The 24,225-nt window shown below is 51.4% G+C and overlaps 1 protein-coding gene across 3 annotated transcripts in view; it reads right to left on the bottom strand.

The window, feature by feature from the left end:
• Window positions 1–24,225, bottom strand: part of LOC115544315 (cysteine-rich motor neuron 1 protein) — a 39,197-nt gene that overhangs the window by 5,320 nt on the left and 9,652 nt on the right. The window contains exons 4-11 of one of the 3 annotated variants that reach the window (XM_030357195.1): window positions 17,220–17,462; window positions 12,289–12,468; window positions 9,375–9,578; window positions 7,890–8,018; window positions 7,292–7,439; window positions 3,246–3,367; window positions 1,759–2,001; window positions 800–1,009 (exon numbers count right to left, since the gene is read on the bottom strand). In XM_030357195.1, the coding sequence (XP_030213055.1) occupies window positions 800–1,009; window positions 1,759–2,001; window positions 3,246–3,367; window positions 7,292–7,439; window positions 7,890–8,018; window positions 9,375–9,578; window positions 12,289–12,468; window positions 17,220–17,462 (1,479 nt within the window). The remainder of the gene's footprint in view (window positions 1–799; window positions 1,010–1,758; window positions 2,002–3,245; window positions 3,368–7,291; window positions 7,440–7,889; window positions 8,019–9,374; window positions 9,579–12,288; window positions 12,469–17,219; window positions 17,463–24,225) is intronic. The other 2 variants (XM_030357196.1, XM_030357197.1) reach the window with 2 other exon arrangements.

Below are 24,225 nucleotides of genomic sequence, written 5' to 3'. Positions count from 1 at the left end.
CGCACGCACAATACTACTGTACACATCAATCCCCGGCCTGTCGTGGAGATGTGTGCTATTCCCACATTCCTAGTGACCAGCCCCATGCATATATCAAAGGCTGGCCTCTGACAAGCTGCTTTTTGTTAAGGGGGGGGGGGGGGGGGGCTGATGCAATGATAAGGCAGCACGGCATTCCCAAGAAGCCGCTTTTCAGGAGCAGTCATGCGTCTCTGAATGCAGGGGTTCATGCTCTGGAGTGCTGGGGATGTGTTGTTTTGCAAAGTGCACGGGAGACTGAAGGGTTGTTTGTGTGCAGCTGAGATATAAAAAGAAATAAATGATGCACGCACACACAGAACGTTTTGACGTTTTGGCCTGTACCATCTGTTTCTGATGTCTAAGAGATGAGAGAGAGAGAGAGAGAGAGAGAGAGAGAGAGAGAGAGAGAGAGAGAGAGAGAGAGACTCTTTGAGATCTCTTGCTTTCTGCAGCGCCAGCAGAGCTCCGGTGTTCTCGACCCGGCGGTTTAGGGCCACCGCGGTTTAGGGCTCCCGATGATACTGAGTAGTAAACCGGCCCAAACCAGTCCGGGTCGGATTCTTTTATCAGCCTGTGTGCCTGAAATCAATAGAGAGCCCTCAAAAAGACCCTCAACCCTCGACGACCGCATGCTGATAACAGATCAGAGGAGGTTGGTTTCAAAACCTCCCGGCTACCGCTGCCTCTAGCTCCAGCCCTCCAGGGGAGATCTCTGGTTGTCATGCGTACCGTTTGGGACCCCAGAAAAGGTGTTTTGCGATCAACCCCCCCCGTTTACCTGAGCAGGCGTGACAGCAGGCCCCCTTGGGCTTGGCCGGTGATGGGCAGAGGGCTGGGGGACACACCTCAGTGTCACACAGGACCCTCCCCTTCCTGCAGGTGCACTGCGTGCATTCGTCCAGGTTCCAGGTCTCTCCTTCCACGTAGAGCTCCCCTCCCGGAGCTCTGCACAGGTCCATGCCCACGGGCTGCCCGCTGCCCGATTCATCTGCAGGAGAACAGAACAGATCCATGGCTCACACCTGAAGCCCATCACACCCTGAGCCGCCTGTCAGGTACAGTGGATTGATGTACGCAAAGCGAACATAAGCAATAGGCTGTGGAACAAATGTCTGTACCCCTCTTTGTATTCACTAACGCTTGGGGGGGGGGGGGGGCAGCAGCTAATTCGGTTTTCTGAAGTGGACGAGGAGGGGGAGGTCTGGGAAGAGTTAACGCTGGTTATTCTCTCTTCACAGGAAACGGTGTTTAACTTTGGAGAAAACAGTAGACATTCCTTGGCCCCTAAATATTTTAAGAGCTAACTGAGTCACTTCCATAAATATCCGGCATGATGTAGGAATGAAGAAAAAAATGTGGATGTGGATCACTGTGCATTCCTTCCATCTCTCTCTCTCTCTCTCTCTCTCTCTCTCTCTCTCTCTATTGTTCTCTCTCAGGGCAAGTGTATGGGGAAGGCCGGGTTGTTGAGACTAATGTGGAGCCTTGGCTGAACACATTGTTTTATGGCAATACCAACTCTCTGAATATTCTGACGGCTTTTATTGTTTACATGTGAGCGTGTGTGTGTGTGTGTATGTACTTCCAAATGCATATGGGGGGCGGCACAATGTACCATCTAAAGTACAGGACTCGAAACCCCCATCTCCAAATTCAGTTAATTTTATGGGAAAAAAAACCATCTGCTGACTTGTTTGTCTCTCTGTAGGGTACAGCACCGTTAAAAAGAGCACCAACCGTCACAGGTGGGGCAGCACTGGTCTGGCCTGACCACTGGGCTGGCGCAGCTGGGCACGGGGCAGGATATGAGCACACACATCTCCCGGCCCGACTGGCAGTAGCAGTCGCGACAGCCGTCGTGCCAGCTCTTGCCCTCCTCGTACCGCTGGCCGTTGGAGGTGAAGCACTGGCTGAGCACCGGCATGGCGGTGGTGGTGGTGGTGGTGGTGGTGGTGGTGGGAGGCCCACGGTGTCCGCTCTCTGGCAAGAGACAAGAACGTGGGACGTGGTGAACTTAGGGGCAGCAGCTGGACACTTGGAAAGCCGGGTTGAAGCAAAGTTTTGAGTGAAGCTTTGTAACCGCCACAGCCAGGGAACCGTTCATGAATTGGACATGGAAATTTCATTAGGCAACCGTTTTATAACGGTTTTAAACTAGGAATGGGCCCGTGTTGCCGCCACCCTGGGTCCAATTTCACGAGGAGCCGAGGGAAGAGGGTTCCAGTTAAAGGTTCCATCGGGCGGGCACATGCCTTAACCGCACCGCTGAAGGGGCAGATCATCCTCTCAACTGGTACCCTTCCCTCCCTGTGTTATCGATTCAACGCGCAACCACTCAAATCATTCTCCCTGAGCCTTGTCCCCTCGCCAGCGCACCCGTCAGTCCTAATGATTTGACTGATGGAAGACGTCAGGTGTTTAGGGAAGCGCCTGAGTTGCCAATAGCTGCTTGCCTCCAAAAAGTGCCTCTGCTTTTTCTCAACTCTGGACTGCCGGGCTTTCTCAGCTCCATGGGCTACATCTTGTTTTGGAACAAAGGAGATCCTGCCAACGGATTGCACCATGTCCTACAGTCCCAGCAGATGTTCATGCAGATCTTCACTGGTAAAAAAAAACTATACTTACAGCAAGCGAAAACATGAGCATTCCTATTAAAGAGTTTAGCAGCCTCCTTTTAAACCAGGTAAACATAGGAGTTATTTGGGAAAGGCTTCTGCGCCGTCTAAAGACATACAGCCACTTGTGCACCGGCGAAAAAAAGAAAAACATGAATATTCTTCGCTATTTCAAAACAGATAAAAAAGGAAAAACAAACACGTTGTATAAACCGTGGTGGAGGATAAACATCTCTTTTTGAATATTTGTCTTGCAAACCTTTCTGGGAATCTAATTAAAGCTAAACACTTGGGGCCCAGGATGGAGCGAACTGAAAACACAGCTCCCAAGAGGCAAACAGAAGGGGCTTCACACCGGCACTGCGAAAGGTCACGGGCACACCAGGCCCGCGGAGCAAGGCAGCACAGAGTGAGCCCTGCCTACGCAGTACTGACGCCTTCTGTCTTCCATGTGTCGGAACCTTTCCCCGGCTCAAAGCGAGGCCGTTACGTTTAAAACAGAAATCACGTTGACGCACAACGTGTTGTCGTCTTGGCGGAACCGTGTGGCAGTGGCACATCCCTGATGGCCGTCAGGGGATGTTTTTCTGGGCAAACTAGCTCACGTACCTTTGCACATGCAGACGGAGCAGCCCTTCCTGTTTTGGCGGTAGCCCTCACTGCAGTGCTTGTCGCAGGTGAAGGGGGGACACTTGACGCAGCGACACATCTCGCAGCCGTGCTTGTTCCTCCTGTGGTCGGAGACGGAAGAAAACACAGGATGTTGGTGGTTGAGACAGGATGACGTGTAAATGACAGCCATGCAAAGTGTCTGTTCTAGGTGACTTAGTTCTATATTCATGCTGCAAGGGATTAGTATTTTATTTCTCTGTTTTCTACTTAGAGGCTGAAATGCACATTTCATGGAAGACGGTATCATTAAGTAGACACGACTGCAGACACTCAAACTAAGGTCCACGCTCCTTCTGAGACGGTAGCTCTTCAGACTGTAATCAAAGTCCAGGGGAGAAAGTGGGCGCAGTGCAGTGGAGTTATCGGCCGAAGCCCGCGTGACAGGATGGGCGGGGCGGGGCCGGGGGCAGATCACGGCGCTGTGATATGGACGTGGAACAGTGGCACACGGTCAACACGCGGTGCGATCCACATATGGTCCTGCCCTCCTCCCTGCTTTTGAAGAGGGCCAGATAAAAGGCCAACGCATTAGAGATCCCTGCAGTGCACGCATTGGGCTGGGGCCACGAAAGAAAGAAAGAAACTGGAAAGAGAAAGACACCCAAAGCCGACTCAGATGCTTTCAATTCGGCCCGATTCCTCTCCGCGTGTGTGCGCGTATCACTCTGCTGCGACTGGACTTCTGATGCATGCACCATCAGAGGAGCACCTAAGAATAAGGGAGCTTGATCTGACCCACGTGTGCACAGCTTCATTGGGGGAGGGGGTGGAGAGGAGTACAATGAAGGCAGCGCAGGGTAAATACGAAGAAGAAGAAAAGCATGGAAGAGAGAGACAGCCCTGCGGCTCGTTAAGAATGAGCACACAGTTGTTTTGTAAGCCGAGTGGCATGTGAACACTGAGTGGAGACAAGAGAGGGACGGAGAGGGTTTGAGAAAATTGAAAGCAGAGACATGAGGTAGTGACCTTCACAAAGGGACTACACCAATAACGGGAAGCCAGAATTTGAGGTAACCAAAAGGGGGGTCAAAAGGAAAAGAATGCAAGCCAAACGTGCCGGCGACAAAAAAGGGAAAACGGGATTGTTGAGATTGTGGTCGGAGGTTGATAATAGGATCCTACTGTGTTTTATTGAACATTTGATGTGTAAACCATGATAATTCCCAGATGGGGGAACGAGCAGCATCTATCACTTTCACTTGTGTCATCCCATCTCTCTTTCTCTCTCTCTCTCTCTCTCTCGCTCTCTTGGTCTCTCGCGCTCTTGTTCTCCAGCTTCTCCAACACAAATTCAACCTTGAAGACTATCTGTTCCTCTCCTCTCCCCAAGGTCCAGAAAACCTATTTTATGAAACAGCAGCCCTGATTTAACGGGAGTAATTACTGTTATGAATCACTGTCATCCACTCTCTGTTCATTTAAAGAAGACCTCTGTAACACTTGCCGAGCGCTTCAATCCAACCCAGCACATGGAAAGTGTGCCACGGTAGGCAGACAGACAGAAACCCTTTTCCAACACTGAAGGGCTTTTCAGGGGAACCTCGTAGCCAAAAGGGGTGCAGGCCTCTGGCGTGTACCGCGACCTAGCTTTGACTTGTTTTGTCATGTGGCTGCAGAGCACCACTTTGGCAAACTAAGTGGGCATGTGAGGTGGGCAGAGAGAGGGGCCGGTGAACTTGCTCGGGACAGGGGAAGGTTAAGTGGGTGGGGGGTGGGGTGACAGGCCAAGACGGGTCAGGGAAAGATTACACATGTTTAAGTAAACAAAGGAAATGTTTATTGACTCTTGTCAAGTTCTTTGTCGGTGCCAATTGTTAATAGAAACACAGTTCTGCTCCCCCAGGCAGATTCCTCTCTCCCATGATGCTGGCCTCTCTCTCTCTCTCCCCCCTCCCGCTCTCTCTCTTGCTCCACAGTCTTAGTATCTCTCTCTCTCTCTCTCTCTCTCTCTCTCTCTCTCTCTCTCTCTCTCTCTCTCTCTCTCTCTCTCTCTCTCTCTCTCTCTCTCTCTCTCTCTCTCTCTCTCTCTCTCTCTCTCTCTCATATTTACTGGTAAGTCAGTGTTCAACCAGGGGTGTACAGTACTGTTTACATGTTTTACATTCTGGTCAGCCTTGGAGGGCCATTCATTTTCTTTATTCCTGTCCCCCCCCCCCCCCCCCAACACTCCCCCACTGAGTCTGAGGTGGAAGTCATAAATACAGGCAGTGTAAACAGACGGGTCATGGAGGTTCCGGGTGTCCTTTGTGTCCCTGTGTTGAATCGAGCACGAGGTCCTGTCTGGATAAATGGATCTGCACTCTCAGATCGGCTCGCTGAGGTTAGTGTGAATGTGTCGCTTCTGTTCACTCTGAGTGATGATGAGGCCAGGGCTTCCTGTTCTTCTTCCTCACCCCCCTCCCCCGCAGGTGGTCGGTCGCTCGGTCTCTCTCTCTCTCTCTCTCTCTCTCTCTCTCTCTCTCTCTCTCTCTCTCTCTCTCTCTCTCTCTCTCTCTCTCTCTCTCTCTCTCTCTCTCTCTCTCTCTCTCTCTCTCTCTCTCTCTCTCTGTGTGTGTGTGTGTGTGTGTGTGTGTGTGTGTGTGTGTGTGTGTGTGTGTGTGTGTGTGTGTGTGTGTGTGTGTGTGTGTGTGTGTGTGTGTGTGTGTGTGTGTGTGTGTGTGTGTGTGTGTGTGTGTGTGTGTGTAAATCAGGGAAGAACACGTTGTGACCGATAAGACCCAATCAGGAAGGGAACGTTCTTTAAAGTGTCATAACGCCCAGACTCAAACGCATTCCCTGTTGTTTTCACCCTGAAACAGGGTCAGCAGTGTTTTAAAAGTCTCAATTTGAAGGGTTTGAAAACACTGGAGTAATCTGGACACTAGGCGTAAACGTTGTAAAAGTTAAGCGAAAGTCTTTAATTGCTAAAGTGTTAGTGTGTGGATCTGGCCTCAGCCGCAGCCTCCACACAGCACTGGCCTGAGGAATCTCTCTCTCCCTCTCTTTCTCCGTCTCTCTCTCCCTGCTGTATACAAGTCATAAAAAACCTGCTTCAGTCTCGATTACATGACTCTGAGCGTCGTGTTGAGATGGAGAGGGAAATATGATTTATGAAACCAGAGTGGTGCCTTTCCAATGACAACAGGGACTGAGTGTCATCTTGCCTCCAGATGTTTGACTGATTCCAATAGGATTAAGCGCAGACGAGGTGCAGTAGGCTGAGGAAACCAGGGGGGACAGTACACACACACACACACACACACACACATACACACACATACGCGCATATCGACATTGTCATTGACACCGTCACACCATGGATTGGCAGACCAAGGTAAGGTCCTCTGAGATCCCTGCTGTTAACCACTGCGGCACCAGCCTGTTGGCCCAGAATTGGCCCTGAATTGATCTCTGTCTATCTCACGGATAGCAGTTGCAGTCTGGCTCTTCTCTGGCTAAGAGATAATGTGCCCCGCAGTAGCAAACTCTCGGGTTACGAACAATACGAAAGAAACAGCCCCTCTTTAAAGTAGTTCTGGAGGAATGTCAACAGAAAGTGTGTTTTTACATTGAAAGTGTTGACACTATTATAATGGAAGAGGCAGTGACGCAAACTCTCAACCGACGCCGTCCTACGAAGACGTCAGATCGTTAGCATTTTTAGACGGAACACTGTGTTTCCCCTAATGAAACGAAACAGACGACCCTCGTGGTGAACCCAGGGCTGCGTGGCTTCCTCCCTTCTCTTGAGTAATTGCAGTGCGTCGGCCTTTGGGCTTCCTCAAGCCTCAGCACCCTACGTCAATCGCCACAGGCCCTTTGATCGGGCCCCAAGCCACGAGTGACTGATGGTGGTGTTGGTGGTGGTCAGAGGGTGCAGGGTGGGTTGGTTGGTTGTGTGTGTGTGTGTGTGTGTGTGTGTGTGTGCGTGTGCGTGTGCGTGTGTGTATGTGTGTGTTAGGGGTGATTGGCAAACCCCTATCAAGTCCCCGAGCTAAACTTACACATATCCGTAGGGGCAGGTTTTAGTGCAGGTCAGAGGTCGGCACTTGGGGACGCTGCACTCGCACACCTCGCAGCCGTAGTCGTCCTTCTCGTATCCCATGGTGCATTGCAGGGAGCAGTAGCGCTCAAGGTCGGGACAGGAGTCGTCTGCAGGAGGGGAGACGGAGGGGGAGAGGGAAAGGGGTCGGGGGGCACGTCAACATGGGGGCGGGTGATCCATCAACGAGCATGATTAGCTGAAGGACATTCGTGAGAGGGGAGCGGCGATGATGAATAGATAAGGACCTCACGCCGGGTCTACCCCGTCGCAAATGGTCCGTGGTTATCACTAGTGATGTCCGCGCCGGAGCGATCCAGTTCCAACAACGCAAAATAAACCAGTTGTCTTTTGTAGCGTGCGCTCATCAATTATCAAGCTAAGAAGAACCACTGTGTGATCTCTGTGGCATGTACGAAACGGAGCTGCAGAGCAACACTCCATCACTTGGACATCCATCACGGTGAAGAATGTCTCACGGCACACGCCCCCCTCCTGTAAACGCAGTCCCGTGAAGGTGGGCTTATGACGGAGGTTTTTAACCCCGTCAGTCCACTTACTGCTGAGGCACTGGCAGAGCAGGCAGCCGTTGGAGTCCTGCTGGAAGCCGTAGGGGCAGTCGTGGCCCGACAGAGAGCAGTTCTCCAGCGGGGGGCAGAGCAGCGGGCTCACCGTCTCGTAGGAAGGTTCTGGAAGCGGGGAGAGCAGAGAGACGACAGTGAGAAGAGAAGAGGGGGGGTTAGGGGGGTGACCCAGCAGGGGGGCGCGCCGCATTAAGAAAGCGCAGAATTACCGCAGATGTGATAATGGTCATTGTCTCCTATAAAAATGTATATGTACCCCCTCTCTCCACCACCGACTGCATCTAATGGCGGGGGGGGGGGGGGGGGTGATGCTGCCCAGCCAGCTGTAATAGTTACCTCTTCAAAAGTGTTTTCATTTGAAGGGTAAACTGTAATTGCAGATAAATACCGGGCAATTACAGAAGGGTGGCTCCTACTGTTAGAGGGAGGGGGGGGGGGGGGATTATACCACTCCTGTCTTATTGTCTTCATTTTCAACCACCAAGCCCTCCTTCAATGAGCCGGGGAGGTGGAGGGGAAAGCAGGCTTTAGCCACGCGCGGGGACCGTAACCGTAATGATATCCGTCCTCTGGCAGTCAGTCCCGTTCTGCCACTGCCCAGACAGAGCCGGGTCGTACCATGTCCTGGGTCGTACCATATGCTGGGTCGTACCATGTGCTGGGTCGTACCATGTGCTGGGTCGTAGCATTATTATGGATTTAAGGAGTCGCCGATAACACAAACACATACACACACAAACACTCCTGCACACACATGAAACACATGTGCCCCACAACAGAGCCGTTCCCGTCAACATCTCCTGCCACGCTCGGGAGTGCAACGAGCTGGAACTCATTATGTGCTCCAAGGAGAGATTTTGTCCAATGAAGTGCAATCCTGCACTCCACACTCACCGCAGACTCGCGAGCTCACAGGTGGGTCCCATTTTAAGTTTTGAGGAGGGGGGGTAATAAAGGAGCACAGAGTCCCTGAAGAATGCTCTGTGGCCTCGTACCTCAGACCCTTAATGGGTCCATGACGGCATGCAGAGCCCTATAGAGCTACAGCAGCCTCTCACACACACCTCCTCCTGTTACAGGACGGGATGTATGGAGAGAGACATGTATAGGATCGATCTCACTCGTTGCCTCTTTCGCTCTCTCTCTCTCGCTCTCGCCCTCTCTTTTGCTCTCTCTCTCTCTCTCGCCCTCTCTTTTTTGCTCTCTCTCTCTCACACTCTCTTTCGCTCTTTCTCTCTCTCGCTCCCTCGCTTTCAAACTGTTTTATAAATGTATTTATTAAATGAGTCATGTTATGTCTTCTATACTCAATACGTTCTATTAGTACGCAGCCATATTATATATTTTTGCATATCTAGTTTTGAATATTGTACATTTTGCATCTATCTGTCTGTTCCCTCTCACTCTCCCTTTCTCTCTCTCCCTCAACATCTCCACGTTAATCTACCGGGCGTCCCGTACCTTCGCAGAAGGGGCAGCACTCCCCGGGGATCTTGACTGGGTTCTGGCAGCTCTGCTTGCAGGCCATGGCGGTGCAGTGGGGCTCCCCGTCCACACACTGACAGAAGGTGCAGTCGTCCTCCTTCCACTGGTCCTCGTGGCCCAGCAGCTTGTTGTTCACCCAGCAGCTGGCCTTGGTGCTGTCCATGGAGAGCAGCTCCACGTCTGCACAGACACACATGGGGTGATGCTGGGTTACGGAGGGAGAGGGGAGGAGGGGAGGGGAGGAGAGGAGAGGTAGGGGAGGAGGAGAGAGGGCAGGGAGGAGAGGGAGGGGAGGAGAGAAGGGGAGAGAAGGGGAGATGGTAGAAGAGGATGAGGAGAGGGGGAAGAGAGGATGAGGGGAGGAGAGGCGATGAGGGGAGGAGAGGATGAGGAGAAGAGAGGTTGGGGAGGAGATAAGACAAGAGAAGAGGTAGGGGTGGGGAGGAGAGGAGAGGTAGGAGAGGAAAAGAAAGGCAGTACAGGGGAGGAGAGGACAGGAGAGGGAGAAGAGGGTAGGAAGAGTGGGATAGAAAGTAGAGGGGAGAAGAGGGGATGAGAAGGAGAGGAGAGGAGTAGAGTGATAGGAGTGGAGGCGCGAGCAGAAGAGAGGACAGAAAAGGAGGGGATGAGAGATAGATAAAATGACGGCTGTAGGTAAGGACACGAAACAGTTGAAAAGGGATTACAGTTGAACATGATAATTATGTGAAGAGAGGAATGAGTCAAACTGCAACGTGAGTTGTATCATGTTTTGGCAAACACAACCAGAATGTTATGGTGTATTTTGTTCCACACACTGCTAACAGGACATGGAGTAAGTGGGAACAGGCTTTCTCCATGGGGTAGCAAACAAGCTTGCGAAACCTGGCTTGCAAAGAAGAAAATGATGGATTAATGTACGATGTGAAAGTTAAAAGACCATTTAGGATGTTTTTTGGACATCTGATAGCCTGAACCATGGTTTCTAAACTTCAGGGTCAAAGGTGAGGGTCAGGGTTTGATGCCATAAATTTCACTCCCAGGCAACTCACCCCGACCCGGGCCATTGGGCCCAGATTACGTTGGGAGCTACTTGTTTGATCTCCACCAGGGGACGGAGTGCTTGGAACGGTTTAAGGACTGCTCTTGAAGTAACTTTGCTCTTGGTTAACAATATGTTTGATGGCCGTGTCGTTTCTGGGAACCCATTTCCATGTCTTAACAATATCCATAAATAATCTTTTTTTTTATTTTTATTTTTTTCGAGGGTCCCGAGGGTCCGGCGAAGCAATGCACTGGACAAAAAGGGGTCCAATGTCTTTATTGTTATGCGCCTGTATACATGCGTGCATTTGTGTGTATCTGCATGTGTGTTTGTGCGCCTGTATACATGCGTGCGTGCGTGTGTGTGTGTGTGTGTGTGTGTGTGTGTGTGTGATAGACTGCGTCTGCCCCCTGAGTAAGGACAGAGGGGCTCTGCTCTGTCTCGCTGAACCCTGTAGAGTCCTGCTGCTGCGGTCCCGTCCATCTGGCTGTGATTACCTTCTTTCTCCCTCGCTTCCCCGTTCTTTCTCTCCCTCGTTTTGTCCTCCACATAAAGTCGCCACTAATTACCCATCTGAGGCAAAGCCCTTATATTCTAGACCTCAAAGTGGCACCTTTTGTCACCTCAGTGTGTGGCTGTCCAATAAACCCATCCTATAACCGATACACGTCCGGGTGACATTCGCCCGTCTACCCAAACTCCCTCGTTCAATTCCAATCGCCTCACAGGCGAGCTCCTCCCGTAAAGATGGGCGTTATGGATGTGGTCCCATCGCAGGAGCCATGCAAGACCAGCAGTTCTGCACAAGGACGTAACATGAAAGCATTCCATTCCGGCTAAACCCCGGCCGCATTCCAGGTGTACCTTCCAATGCTGACCTGCAATAACCTCCCTAATCATTTCCCCTTGCTACCTCTCCCCGCAGTCCCCCCATCTCTCTCTCTCTCTCTCTCTTCTCTCTTCTCTCTCTCTCTCTCTCTCTCTCTCTCTCTCTCTCTCTCTCTCTCTCTCTCTCTCTCTCTCTCTCTCTCTCTCTCTCTCTCTCTCTCTCTCTCTCTCTCTCCTCCCCCCCCCCCCCCTCTGGGCTCGCTCTCCCTATGATCCACCAGAGCCAGGCAGGCAGGTCTTAGCGGGCCGCTGCCTGTGGACACTAACGCGTCGGCCACATGCACAGCATTCCTGAACGCGCGTGTCTGACCTATCCAGGTATATAATAATCAGGGGGGGGGGGGGGAAGGTACGTATTTCTTGGGGTGGCGGGGGTGTTCTATATAGGGTTGCAAGATGCCCTCCCCCCCCCCAACCTTGTACTAATCCAGTGAGAGATCCATTACAAGCCAGACTACAGTGCATTGTGAATGGTTTTTGTGTCCTCCAGTGAAGAGATGGATTCTGCAGCTAGCTCTTTAGTGGGTCTGCTCCAGTGTGACAGGTACGGTAACAGGTGTGTAATCCAGCTGGATACATGAGAAAGCCATTATGGTGGCACCTTCAGAGGCTGGCTGTTAGGACCCGGAGGGTGTGTGTGTCTGTGTGTCTGTGTGTGTGTGTGTGTGTGTGTGTGTGTGTGTGTGTGTGTGTGTGTGTGTGTGTGTTGTTGGGGGGCGGGGGGCGGGGGGGGGGGGGGGGGGGGGGGGGGGGGGGGGGCTTTTGGTAGGGGTGGCAGTGATCCAAGTAGTAATACAATCATCCTATCTCACTACTGTCCATTGAAATGTAATCTGCCCATAAAATAACTATGAAAGATCACCTCATCCACATCTACAGCTTAGCTTAGTGTAGCACTGACTCCCCCTCCCCCCCCCCCCCTCCCTGGATACCCATCTGTGCAGCCAGCACCAGTGTGTCGATGGGTGGGGCACATACCTATGCAGATAGGGCAGCACTCGCCCTCTGGGATGTAGAAGTTCTCGCAGTCCAGCTCGGCGCACTCGGCCTTGGAGCAGAAGGAGATGCCGCCGCGGCACTGGCACAGCCAGCAGGGGTCCATGCGGTACACCTCGCCCTCCGAGAAGTCCTTCCCGTTGTGGGCACACTTTGGAGTGACTGTTGGAGGAGGGGGAGGGAGATCGGTTAAGGAGGTGGTTTGCGATCGGGATGATTGACACATGAATGTTTCCCGGGCTCTCGGTTTGGAGAATGTATTTGTTATATTGCTGACAGGCTCGTAGCCAGCTATGAGATCACCCCGTCCCAAACCGTCATTTTTGTAAAGATAAAAAATAAATTCAAACCTAAATACAATTTTGCTCATAATCAGTGGTTGAGAACTTAATTAAGTTGAGACTTGTTACTTTGTGTCCGCCGTGTGTGACATTTATGGGGGAGGGGGGGGGGGGGGGGTGCTGTCGAGTGCTGGAGAAGAGGTTGGTGCTGGTCTCGTAGCACACATCACACAATAATGACACAGTGGGCCTAGTCTGACCTGGAGTGTATGCAGGGGTGTGGCTTCACTTGAACCAGCTTTCTATCACCTGTTATGGAGAAGCAAGAGGCAGTACCCGCGCCACTCTGCAGTCCAGCCAGTTGAATTGGTGCTCATGAATTTGCCATGAATACCAGCACTAAGTGTTCCCTTTGCAATACTGACTCAATTACAGCTATGGATTACAACAGTGAGATGAAAAGGGTCAAAGTGTGTGTGTGTGTGTGTGTGTGTGTGTGTGTGTGTGTGTGTGTGTGTGTGTGAGCACGCACCAGTGTCTACTCACATCCCTACGTGTGTGTGCGTTAAACAGCGATAAAAAGGGGCTTAGCCAAAACAAAGTATTCCATTTCTAATGAGTTCATCCTCTACGGTCATCATTACATTCTGCAATTGCGATCACATGACATGGATATGCTGAGCACTAAAAGATTAGTGAGAGTGTTTTCCTGGCAGAGGCAGCGGTGATTTGGAACCTTGATGTACCTGCCATGGTGGATGACTCATCTGACACGCACCACAGTCGATCGTCTCCCTGTAACCATGTGGGATTTTAGCTAACCACCGCACACACTGACTTCTCATCAACAGTAGACAGCTCCTCACAGTGTCCTTCAAAGCTAATGAAGCAGTGTGTCTAAGTAACAAAGCCTAACCTTAACCCTGTGACCTGTATATACAACAGAGGGTCTGATGGAAAACAGCCCTTAAATGTGCAGCATGCGATTGGTATAGGAGGTTGAAACACAAAAAAACATCCAATCAGAAACACCCAGAAAGTTTCGGCCAATTGAATGAAAGTAAACACAAAGGGAGTGAGCAAGGGAGTTGAAGAGTTTTGAGAGTTTAGTTTCGGTTTTAACATCTAACATGAAGACAGGTATTCGGCCAACACTAAAAAGGGACATTTTCCAAGTATTACATATCCGCCCAGCAGAGTCTCTCAGAGGGTTTTTCCACAAATGTTTAACATAAATCAGAGGACGGGGCGGAGGAGGGGGAAGGGGTCAACAGCTATTAAACAGCTATTATAAACAAACACTCTATACAGCTTTGCACATAAATTTTGCCAAGGGCCGCAGGGGGAAGCTCCAGTAATGAGCGCATGTCGTATGTTTTGGTTCCCCAGGGGTTGCTATGGAGGACACGCTGCGGTGCGGTAAGAAGCGTCTGCGTGCCAGACCATTGGCTGTGCACACTCACACGTTTCCTGGGCCGGCGGTGACCCCCGCGCTTCCCCATGACCGGAGCTGCTGCGCTCTTAACGCAACACAGGTGTGTAGAACAAGTTAACGAAAGATAAAAGCAGGAATACGTTTATGTCCACCCCGTGCATCTCTCTCTCTCTCTCTCTCTCTCTCTCTCTCTCTCTCTCTCTCTCTCTCTCTCTCTCTCTCTCTCTCTCCTCTCCTCTCCTCTCCTCTCCTCTCCTCTCCTCTCCTCTCCTCTCCTCTCCTCTCTCTCTCTCTCTCTCTCTCTCTCTCTCTCTCTCTCTCTGGGTTACGTCGTTCCGGCCCTTGCGTGCAACATAACCTAGCGGAGAAAATGCAATAAGCGCTTTAGTCCCGGGGTCCGAAATCAGAAGGGCTCGGAGCGTTTTCCAACGCTCACGGAAACAAAAGGAAGTCACATGAGGGGATGCTCGCATGTGATTTCCGCAGCGTTTGTTAATGGTAATCCCTTAAAACAAACTCCCCCGCGCACCCACCAGATTCCACGCATGCTTTCTGATGCGTGTTCCGTCCTCTGGCCCATGAGCGGGGAGCGCTGGATGTTATGATGGCTGGGCCGTTAAACGCTCACCCACTGCAGCGCCCTAAATCATGATGGCCTGTCATGCAATTATGCTTCTTGTGGCTGCGACGATGGCGGATAAGAAACTCAACTGGTGCACATTTAAACAAAAGTTGTTATTTTCCCCTGAATCCTTCACCGTCGGGTCTGAATAGCGTTTGTTTTTCCTTAAACATGTGGGTTTCCTTAGACTTGTGACGGCACTTGTTGATTGGTTTAGGAATGTGTGTGACCTTAAATCAGCAAATCCAAACCCATACATTGGGGTTGCCTGGTTATATCTTGCTTGCTATGCCTCATTGTTCTGAAGTGCATCAATGGACCGTTTGCCCGTAAGAAGATGAAGTCCTGATTATCAGAGTTGAAAACAAAACAAAGTGGTTCTCAATGAACTGGAGTTGTTTAGAGTAGCCGTCAACATGAAAACAGGGCTTCTTCCAAGACCCATCTGTTGTCCTGCCAACGGAGGGAAACAGTCTTGCATTAAATGACGGGCCAAATGACTCGGGTCAGGACTCGTGTACTGTTAGTGCACAGAGCGTCTTACCTGACACACCAGATGTTCTATTACACAGAACCATCTGGGAAGTCGTCCTTGGAAACAGTTTGAAAAAGGGTAGGCGTTTCAAAAAAGTATGCTTGGCAGGTGGATGGATGAACCATCTGTCCATCACGCATCACATGGAACTCGTAGTTCCTCGCAGGATGTTGATCGGTCCGATTACCACTGTGGTTTGGGCCACAAGTGAACCACAGTGCCACAAACTTGCAGCCTGGCAAGTTGGGTTACGGCGTGAAAGTGATCTTTCTAATGCAGCTTGGATAAGGTAGCAGAAAATCCACCCTGACTCAATGTCAGGCCAAATCAACGCAGTGGGAATCAGAACAGCAAACAAGGGCACCCTGTCATAAGCCATAATATTATATATTATATCATGTCCAAAAGAGTGCTGTTGACTCTGATAAACACCATCAGTCTATGGCTGCTGGTGTTGTGTGGGCGAACGTTATGCCTGTGGAAAGCTACACAGTGTGCTGCAGGTGGCTCTAATGGGCCCTTTGTGTGAACCCAGGCGGGCCCCTGGCGCATTTTAGGGGTGGCTTGGAGTGGGCGGTGATTGTTACGGGGCAGGGGGGGGAGTGGAGCAGGGTGGGGTGGGCCGGGGGATTGCAGAGTGGTGGGTGGTGGTGGTGGTGGTGGTGGTGGTGGTGGTGGTCGAAGGGGAAGGTAGGGCGGGGGCTGTGTCTTGATGGCGTCTCTCCCGGCCGGACAGCTTTCTGATGCGAGGGGGGGCGCAGTCATGCGGGCCTTACGGCCGGTAGGGGCGGCACAAAGGGCATCAACCCCCGGGGCCCAAAGAGCAGTAGACACTTGTTATCAAAACGCTGATCCCAGGCCTCCGTGGCAGCCATTCAGCCCCTGTCAGCCTGCCTGACTCCATTACCCTCGCCGCTGGCAGACTGGAGCACATAAAAAGCATTCCCATGTTGAACCTTTTCCCTTTTCCACGTGTGACCAGACAGGAACCCTTTGACACTGCACTTCTGTTGAGCAAAATGTGTAGCCTAAGCACTCTTCTGGTCACTGGGCTCGTTAAGTCCATTAATTCCGGGACACGGTGCACATTTACGGATATGGAGGGGCCAGAATGGGAATTTGTTCTGTTGGTAAAACAGTGCATATTTGCTTGGAGCGCAGAGTAAACACGGCAACGTCACTGGCCCCGGTCGCCGCGATGGAAAATCTTATCTGGTATTAGTGCTATGTTCACAAGAAACTGGGATTTTAAGTACGATGGTACAAAAGTAAATGTATTGAGAGCTCTCAAGAGTTGTTCATAAATATAACTATATATAAAGTGTATATACAAAACTATATATATATAGTATATATATGTGTATATATATATATAGCTTCTGTCTCACCGTTAACCTTAATCACATATAGTCAGCAATGCGCAAAACCTGAATCACAGAAATGGTATTTCACCCATATATCCCATATCCATGGTTCAGAATAGGGACTATTACTGGAAAGACAGTCTGATAAATGTCTCTTACTGTATCTGCTCCAACAGCATCATCCACCCACCCAGCACTACCAATTATCCCACACACAGATATCAACACACACTCGGAGTAATGGGAAAAGTGTAGGAACGTATTTCCGACCCGACAATCGACCCTGTGAGACCCATTAGGGTTAATATCCCTCGAGGCCCTTCAATTACCTGCGGATACACCGCTGAACAAAGCGAGGGTGTCTTTGAAGCGTGCTGCTCACTCTGGGGGTCCGCCGCAGCCCACACAGATAAATAGCCACGGCGTAATTACCGACCAATCTGTGACTTTCTCCTTTCATCTGAGGACACTCAGTCTCCACGGGGAGGAAAGTGCTGCACTCCGAGGGAAAACAATTACTGCCTCGGCTCTCAGGGGGGGGGCAACAATTCTCTCGCCGGCCCGACCCAATGCCCCCTCCCCATACACACACCTCCAGCTGGGGAGCACCAGACAGTAGGGGGGGGTGGGGGGGGGGTTGGTGATGGTGATGGTGGCACCATTATGCTCCAATTACCTTTCTGGCACTCAAAGACGTCGCAGCAGTCCCCCGGCAGGCCGCTGGCCGGGCGGGGCACCACGGCCCTCTGGCCTGAGGGGCAGCGGGCCGCGGGGCAGGTGCCGAGGTCACAGGTACACTGGGGCGGCAGGGAGGGGCAGCAGCCAGCAGGGGGCGTGTAGCTCTTGGTCAGGACGGAGCCCTTGGGGCAGGAGGGCGCCGGCACAGGGGGGCAGGTCACGCCCGAGCACTTGAGAACTGCTGAAAGGGCGCAAACACACACACACACACACACACACGGTTGGTTTTGGGGGGGGGGGTGGGGTGGATCAGAGACCGCTCGGCTTTGGGGACGTGGGTAAAGGTCCCGTGTGGCTCGGTTGGTGGAGGACGCCATTAGCTGTGTGTTAGTGTTTGGCTTCGCTTGTCCTTCGCATCGGCTATTAATAAAAGGGGCCAAAACCAAAAAAGGCAAAGGTGCATATTGTCCCTCAGGTACATGCATGGAATTGAGCTAGACACACACACACACACGCACACGCACACAAACGCACACACACTGCTACGTTCTATACCAAAATAAGGCTCTGTAAGCCATACTGTAAGGCATACTGTAACATGTACGTACAGCTATATATACCTTAACAGTGTGCACGCTGTTCCCTTAGGCGTCAGGAAAGAGAGAGAGAGCGGTGTGTTGTTGGAATAATATGTGTGTGTATGTCCGCGTGTGTGTGCCCGCAGCCTGTGTTTGCACACCGTGTATGTGTGTGTGTGTGTGTGTTTGTGTGTGTGTGTGCGTGTGTCTCTGTGTGCAAGCAGCGTTTGTGTATGTGTGTGTAGTACCTGTGCAAACGGCGTGCATTTGTGTGTGCGCCGGATGTTTTTTGCTCACCGTGTGTGTGTGTCTGTGTGTGTGCACAAGTTTGTAGGCATGTGTGTGTGTGTGCAAGCAGCGTGTGTGTGTGTATATATGTGTATGCGTGCGTGCGCACACGGCATGTGTATGTGTGTTCGTGTTTGTGTGCGTGTGTGTGTGTGTGTGTGTGTGTGTGTGTGTGTGTGCGTGTGTGTGTGTGTGTGTGTGTGTGTGTGTGTGTGCGTGCGTGCTCCCATGTGGACCCTCTCTGAGTGTTAGTGGAGCAGCGTCCACGGCAGCAGCCCTACTCATGTTGCAGTCGCTTGAGCACACACAGTCAGGCCCACCGCGTCTGCCCTCAGACATCAAGCGGGCCCTTCAGACCCCTGGCCGGGCCCTGCAGCATCCCGGCACTAGAGGAGCACAGAGAGCCCATCGTGTCCATAGGTTACAGATCCTGCCCTGGCTCACGGTCCAGACGGACCCTCATCCCCTTTAAGACGTGCCATTAATGCAAGCCAGCCCTCAACAGAGCTTCCCTTCTTCCTGGTGCTGCACCCCCTCTCCCCACCCCCACCCCACCCCCAGCGTCTCCTCCAGGCCTCCCTCACTTTGCATACCAGGAAAAATGTTCTATTTGTCTATTCATTTGCCAGAGCCAACATAATAGCTCTGATGCCCCTTGTTGAGGAGGAAGAGGGGCATGGATGGGGGATGTGGTGGGGGGGGGGGGGGGGGGGGGGGGGGCTAAGTATGTGGGCAAGGGCCTCAGAGCGTTAAGCTCCGTATCCACCATCGTTGTAGAGGGAGTTTGGCGCCGGACGTGCCCTTGGTTTCTGATAGGACTAGCACTGGGGCTCAACCTTAGCGTTGATGCTCCTTGTAGATCTCCTCTCTCAGCGCCATGATTGAGAAAAGCCCCAGTTTTGCCATCTCAATGTTAAAATATTTTCACCCTTTCATATACTCTGACCTCCCAAAGCCAAACCAAGTAGCCTGCCAAGCCGTATGTCTTCATGCGTCTAAATAATGTCTTCTCAGCAAGATAAAAAGTGTTGGGTCAATCCAACATATTTAGAGACTGTTCTCGCATCAACGATCAGAAGCAACATCGCAAAAGATATAATTAATCGTTGCTGGAGTATTTTCTGCCAAGCTAGCCAGCCAGGAAGAGTGCTCCATGCTTTGCGGTTGATGGAGACATGGAGGAAGTCCTCCACATAAAACCACTGATAGCCTTGAAATCCCAGGCTGGTGCTGGCGCGAAACACAGACGCCGATGGCGGAAACGGGGGGCTTAAGAGGTGTGAAAGGGGGCGAGATTGGTGGGGGTTTTGTGGGAGGTTGTGGGGGAGAGGGAGGTGCATTTTGGAGGCTGTTCAGGAAAAGAAAAGTGGAGCGCCCCTCGCTGTATCGACATTGTGGCGAGAACAGTAGTGGCCTCACAAAGCTTGGATTACCTGGACCTCGGGGCCCATGTTTATTTTGGTTCTGTGTGTCACTGTAATGTATACAACGCAGGGGAGCGTGATCATACAGAGCCCCACCACGCCCTGCCGTGTAACTGTCAGTCGCTAAAGCCCCCCCACAAACCCTGGTCCCCTGTTTAGGTCCCCCCACCCATGCCAATACTCTATGGGGCTTTGGAAGATGCGAAAAAGAGGGTGGCTGACCTTCATCATCCAGATGATGGATGTGAAATGTTGAAAAACGTGGTGACTGATGGACTGAAACACAAGGCATTTAACAGGAGGAAGTGGCCACCATGTCATAGGTACTGTTATTCATCCAGATTATTTCTTATTACTGAAATAATTGAGTCAAATGGGATTGGGTTGAGAGGAATGGTTCTGGTTTGGGGTGAGGGCTGGTTTGAACAGAGTGTTTCGTCTCTGTGTTTCTGGGAGCTCTCTCATGGAGCAAAGTGTTTTGCTGATGGGCTTCCCAGCCCAGTGGGGCCGAAGGTCAGTGGGCTGCCACGCGCGACCTCGCACTCTCAGAGGACATGCTTTATCCCGGACATTTGAATCCACCCGTAAGTGGATCGACTCGGGTTCCACCCACCAGACGGGGGGGAGATCGGCTGACCTATCACACGCCTAGAAGTTGGACGCATCGCTCCAAACCAATACTTTTCTGGCATGTTAAGTGGGCCTTCAATGTCTACCTGACCCAGAACAAACACGGAGGAGAAAGAGCCGTGAGTCTCTCTGTTTTTTTCGAGGTAATATCAGGCAGAGGAAATTGAGAGCGAAGGAAAAGTTGGATTTTTCCGATGAAGGATAAATAGAGCAGGAGTGAGAGGGATCTGTACTGTACTGTTTGCTCAAGCAACCTGGAAACAGTGAAGGCCTTCCACAAAGCTCTCATTGATACACTTAGCGCTGAATAGTGTCATAGAAAATGGATAAGAAGGGGGACCCCAAATTAACGCACGTTACAACCCCTTTTAACGGTTTTCTTGGCCTGAATCTTGTGCGGGAGTAAAATAAACTTCACTTCGGAGGGCTAATTAGAGAATGTTTTAATTCCAATAACGGCCAATCAGAGTATTCCGCTGCTCAGTTCCGCACAGATTTTGCATATGAAAACATTGAGGCGTTCAAACCATTGAAATGCAGCCATCTTGCCCAATGTCCTGAACTGAATAACACTTTCTATGTATTGTGTGCTTCCCAGAGATGGCTGATTATCCTTTCACGCATGATAATGGCGGGGTTCTGAAGTGAGCTGGGAAAAGCAGCTGGCAGACAAACTATTGTCATTCAAATGAATGGAATTGTATCCATCCGTGGAAAAGCTCCAGCCCGCAGTGGGGCAATTAATATCATCTTCTCTTCGGGGGTGTTTCCAACACAATAGGCAGAGAGGGGAAAATGATGGAACAAGTCAGCAGTGGATGGATTATTTTTGTTGTTGTAATGTGCTGTTTGTGTTATATTGAGCATAAATGGCTGTAATTAGTGAGTCAGCAGCCACAGGAACAATCTTGGCCATCACAATGGTGGCCATTCTCCAGCCGGCACAAACACAGACACAAAGACCTAATTTGGCATGCTTGATCGATTCACGCCGCAGATTAGCCAAACTCTGCGACCCTTTAACCTCAATGGACAAATGTAAACTCAACACTGGGAATGGCAGTGTGTGACTGCGCGCGATTGCAAGCAGACACTCACACACATTCACACTATACTAACAGACACACACGCAGACACACACGCACACACACACACACACACACACACACACACACACACACACACACACACACACACACACACACACACATTCACACTATACTACCACAGACACACAAAGACAAACTACAATACCAGACACTCACACACCTTCAGCTGGTCTGGTCTGGAGGTGGAGTGGTATGTCGGATGTGGAAATTGTTTCATTACCACAGAACGCCCTGTGTTGTAAACAATGCATATTTTTGGCATCTCAGCAAACTCATTGAAAGGAGGGGAGAAAAAAAAAAAAACAAGCCTTTGTAAATGTGTTTTTTTTTGCCTCCGTCCTGCGAACCCGGGGCACAAGGAGCGCAGTCTTCCCCCTGGAACCCGGAGCGGCTGGGCAGAGCAGAGGAGCCTGTGTTGACAGCCTGAGTTTACTCATGGAAAAACCACACAATGCCAGTTCTGTTTCGGCGGGTGACTCTGGAAGCCAGTCAGCGGAGAACAAAGCGGCCCCAGTGCGCCCGCCCCGCCGTCCCCGCTCCATCTGCAGCTTTTTCTAAAGTTGCGCCGCCGAGGGCCCCGCATCAGGGGCAGTCTCCCGTGTTAAGCTGCGCGGGGGCCCCGGACCGCTGCACCCCCCCCCCCCCCCCCCCCCCCGTCCCCCTGTCCCCCTCCAACCCCCCCGTCCTGTACTTAACCGCTGCAGAAAGTCTGTGTTGTTTCCTCAACCTTCGCCGCTGACCCACGTGTCTGTGTGTGAGAGGCGTGGGTAGGCGTCCGGGGTCAAAGGGCACAGGCGGGGTCAGCGGGGGGGGGGGGTGACAGTGTGTGGGGAAGTCACACTGTGGTTGTTGAAATACCTGAGGGAGGTAGCCTGGCCATCAGCACCACTGTCGCCTCCATGGAGGCCTACATCGCCGCTGCTCCCGCTGAACACTGTCAGATCAACTGGGCCGAGAGCACCATTTTTCATTTTTCGGTCTCGTAAAGACAATGCGAGCCGACATGGCCAGCGACTGCTCTGTAATTGTTGTGCATATGACCATAAAACCATCTTGAATCTTGAATCTTGAATCCATGGTGTATAAAACAGCTCATTTTTCTTTTTGCAGATGGCCCCATGTTTATTAGTGCAGTGCACCTGAGGGAGAGGGAGTCTGAGCTTACATCAGACTCAGCATTGTCCGACGGCCGGACGGATGGAGGTCGCGGCTGCTCATTGTAGCTGAGAGTGTTTATGGGTGTGGACTTGCACCAAGCGAGAAGGAATGCAGGAAGTGGATCCAGGTTGCTGCATTATCCCATAAAACAAGCCACCGGGACGGAGAGCCCATCAAGAGTTTGGGGGGGTTAGCAAAAGCCAGCACTCAGATGTACCTGTAATTCAAAAGGATTCCTGAGTTTAAGACCCCATCGAAGCAGATCTAGGAATTCACAACGCATGGCAGGCGCAAGCCGTTGACAGCTGTTGTAAAGATTGAGCGGTGGTTACGCAATCATGTTGGCCGTGTACGGGACAGTATGCGTGCCAGCATGAAATACAATTGAACCAAATGTAAACAAACCATGCTGCTACTACGCCCTCCTTTCCCCAGTGTGTGATTGGACATATCGCTGGAATGTGCGACAGAACATTGCACACCAAGAAAAGTGCATTTACAAAAAAAAGAAAAACCCCTCTTTCAGAGACACAGGCAAAAATTCACAGGGAAACACAATAACCCTGAAATCTTTCAAATTCGATGTTGCTACATTTGTATTTCAAAGTGTGTAATGCATTTTTGCATTGCACACTTTGAAATACATTTTGTTGAAACAAAAATCACAAAACAAAAACACTGCTGTGCACTGATGTGGATTTTTGCGGCATGATACATGTGTGTTTGTACACACGTGGGCACTGTTAAATACTTCCAGCGGCGCTGACAGTGTTGACGTGCATGCTGTTACGCAGATGTCTTTCCTTTGTGTGCAGGGCAAAAAAAAAAGAGAAAATGGTCGTCAGGGCCTGCACAGATGATTTTGGCCAAGCAGGAGTTAGTTTGGGCAGCGGTGTGTGCGATGAAGGCCGGGGTTCTGATGCTTTAAGCAGCGGGATCCACAAAGGGGGAAGTGGACCTCTACCTTTGTCCCAGAGCTCCACATGGAATAAGAGGACGTAGAGGAAGAGGCTGAGAATACTGTTTGTTTGGCGGTGGGTCCTGTGGTGACTATCCTCTGCTGGTTGTGCGGTGATGGTGATGGGGGTGGGGGTGGGGGTGGCGGTGGTGGTGGTGGTGCTAACCTACCGCAGCGAGACGGCTGACACCAACGCACCGATCCCAACCCTCCGGGGCGTGGATCGCCCTTTGTAATCCTTACTCTTTCTCTTGTTATACAAACCCACCACAAGGTCCACACACACACACACACACACACACACACACACACACACACACACACACACACACACACACACACACACACACACACACACACACACACACACACACACACACACACACACACACACACACACAGACTCACACACACGCTCACATAGACATGTCAAAACTAGAAGTGTTCAGAGCGGGGGAATGCTTCAGCATGCAGTAGCCCCAGACACACACAGAGCGGGGTTGAGTCGCGGCCCTGCCAGCCCAGAGGTAGTGTGGCCCAGTGGGTAATAGCTCTGCTGCGAACAGACACAGCAGCCAGGCAGGACTAATGAGGGGGGGGGGGGGGGGGGGTGTTGGTGGTTGGCCAGGTGGGCCAAATACACGCTGCGGTCTTTGAGGTGTGTTTGCACCATGGCATCACGGTGGGCACAGTGCCCCTCTTTCATGGCACCAACTTCTCCTGAACTTCCCAGTCCCAGTAAACAACATTTATTGCTCCCTGTCCTTGTTACACATTGACTTTGGTACGCCAGGGCTGGCTGTACGTGTGGACTCTGAACAAGGCTGAACAACGTCATGCGTTTTAACTGAGCGAGGCG

This window comes from Gadus morhua, chromosome 5 (assembly GCF_902167405.1).
Source record: "Gadus morhua chromosome 5, gadMor3.0, whole genome shotgun sequence".
Classification (NCBI taxonomy): Eukaryota; Metazoa; Chordata; class Actinopteri; order Gadiformes; family Gadidae; genus Gadus; species Gadus morhua.
This window is presented reverse-complemented; position numbering and strand designations above follow the sequence as displayed.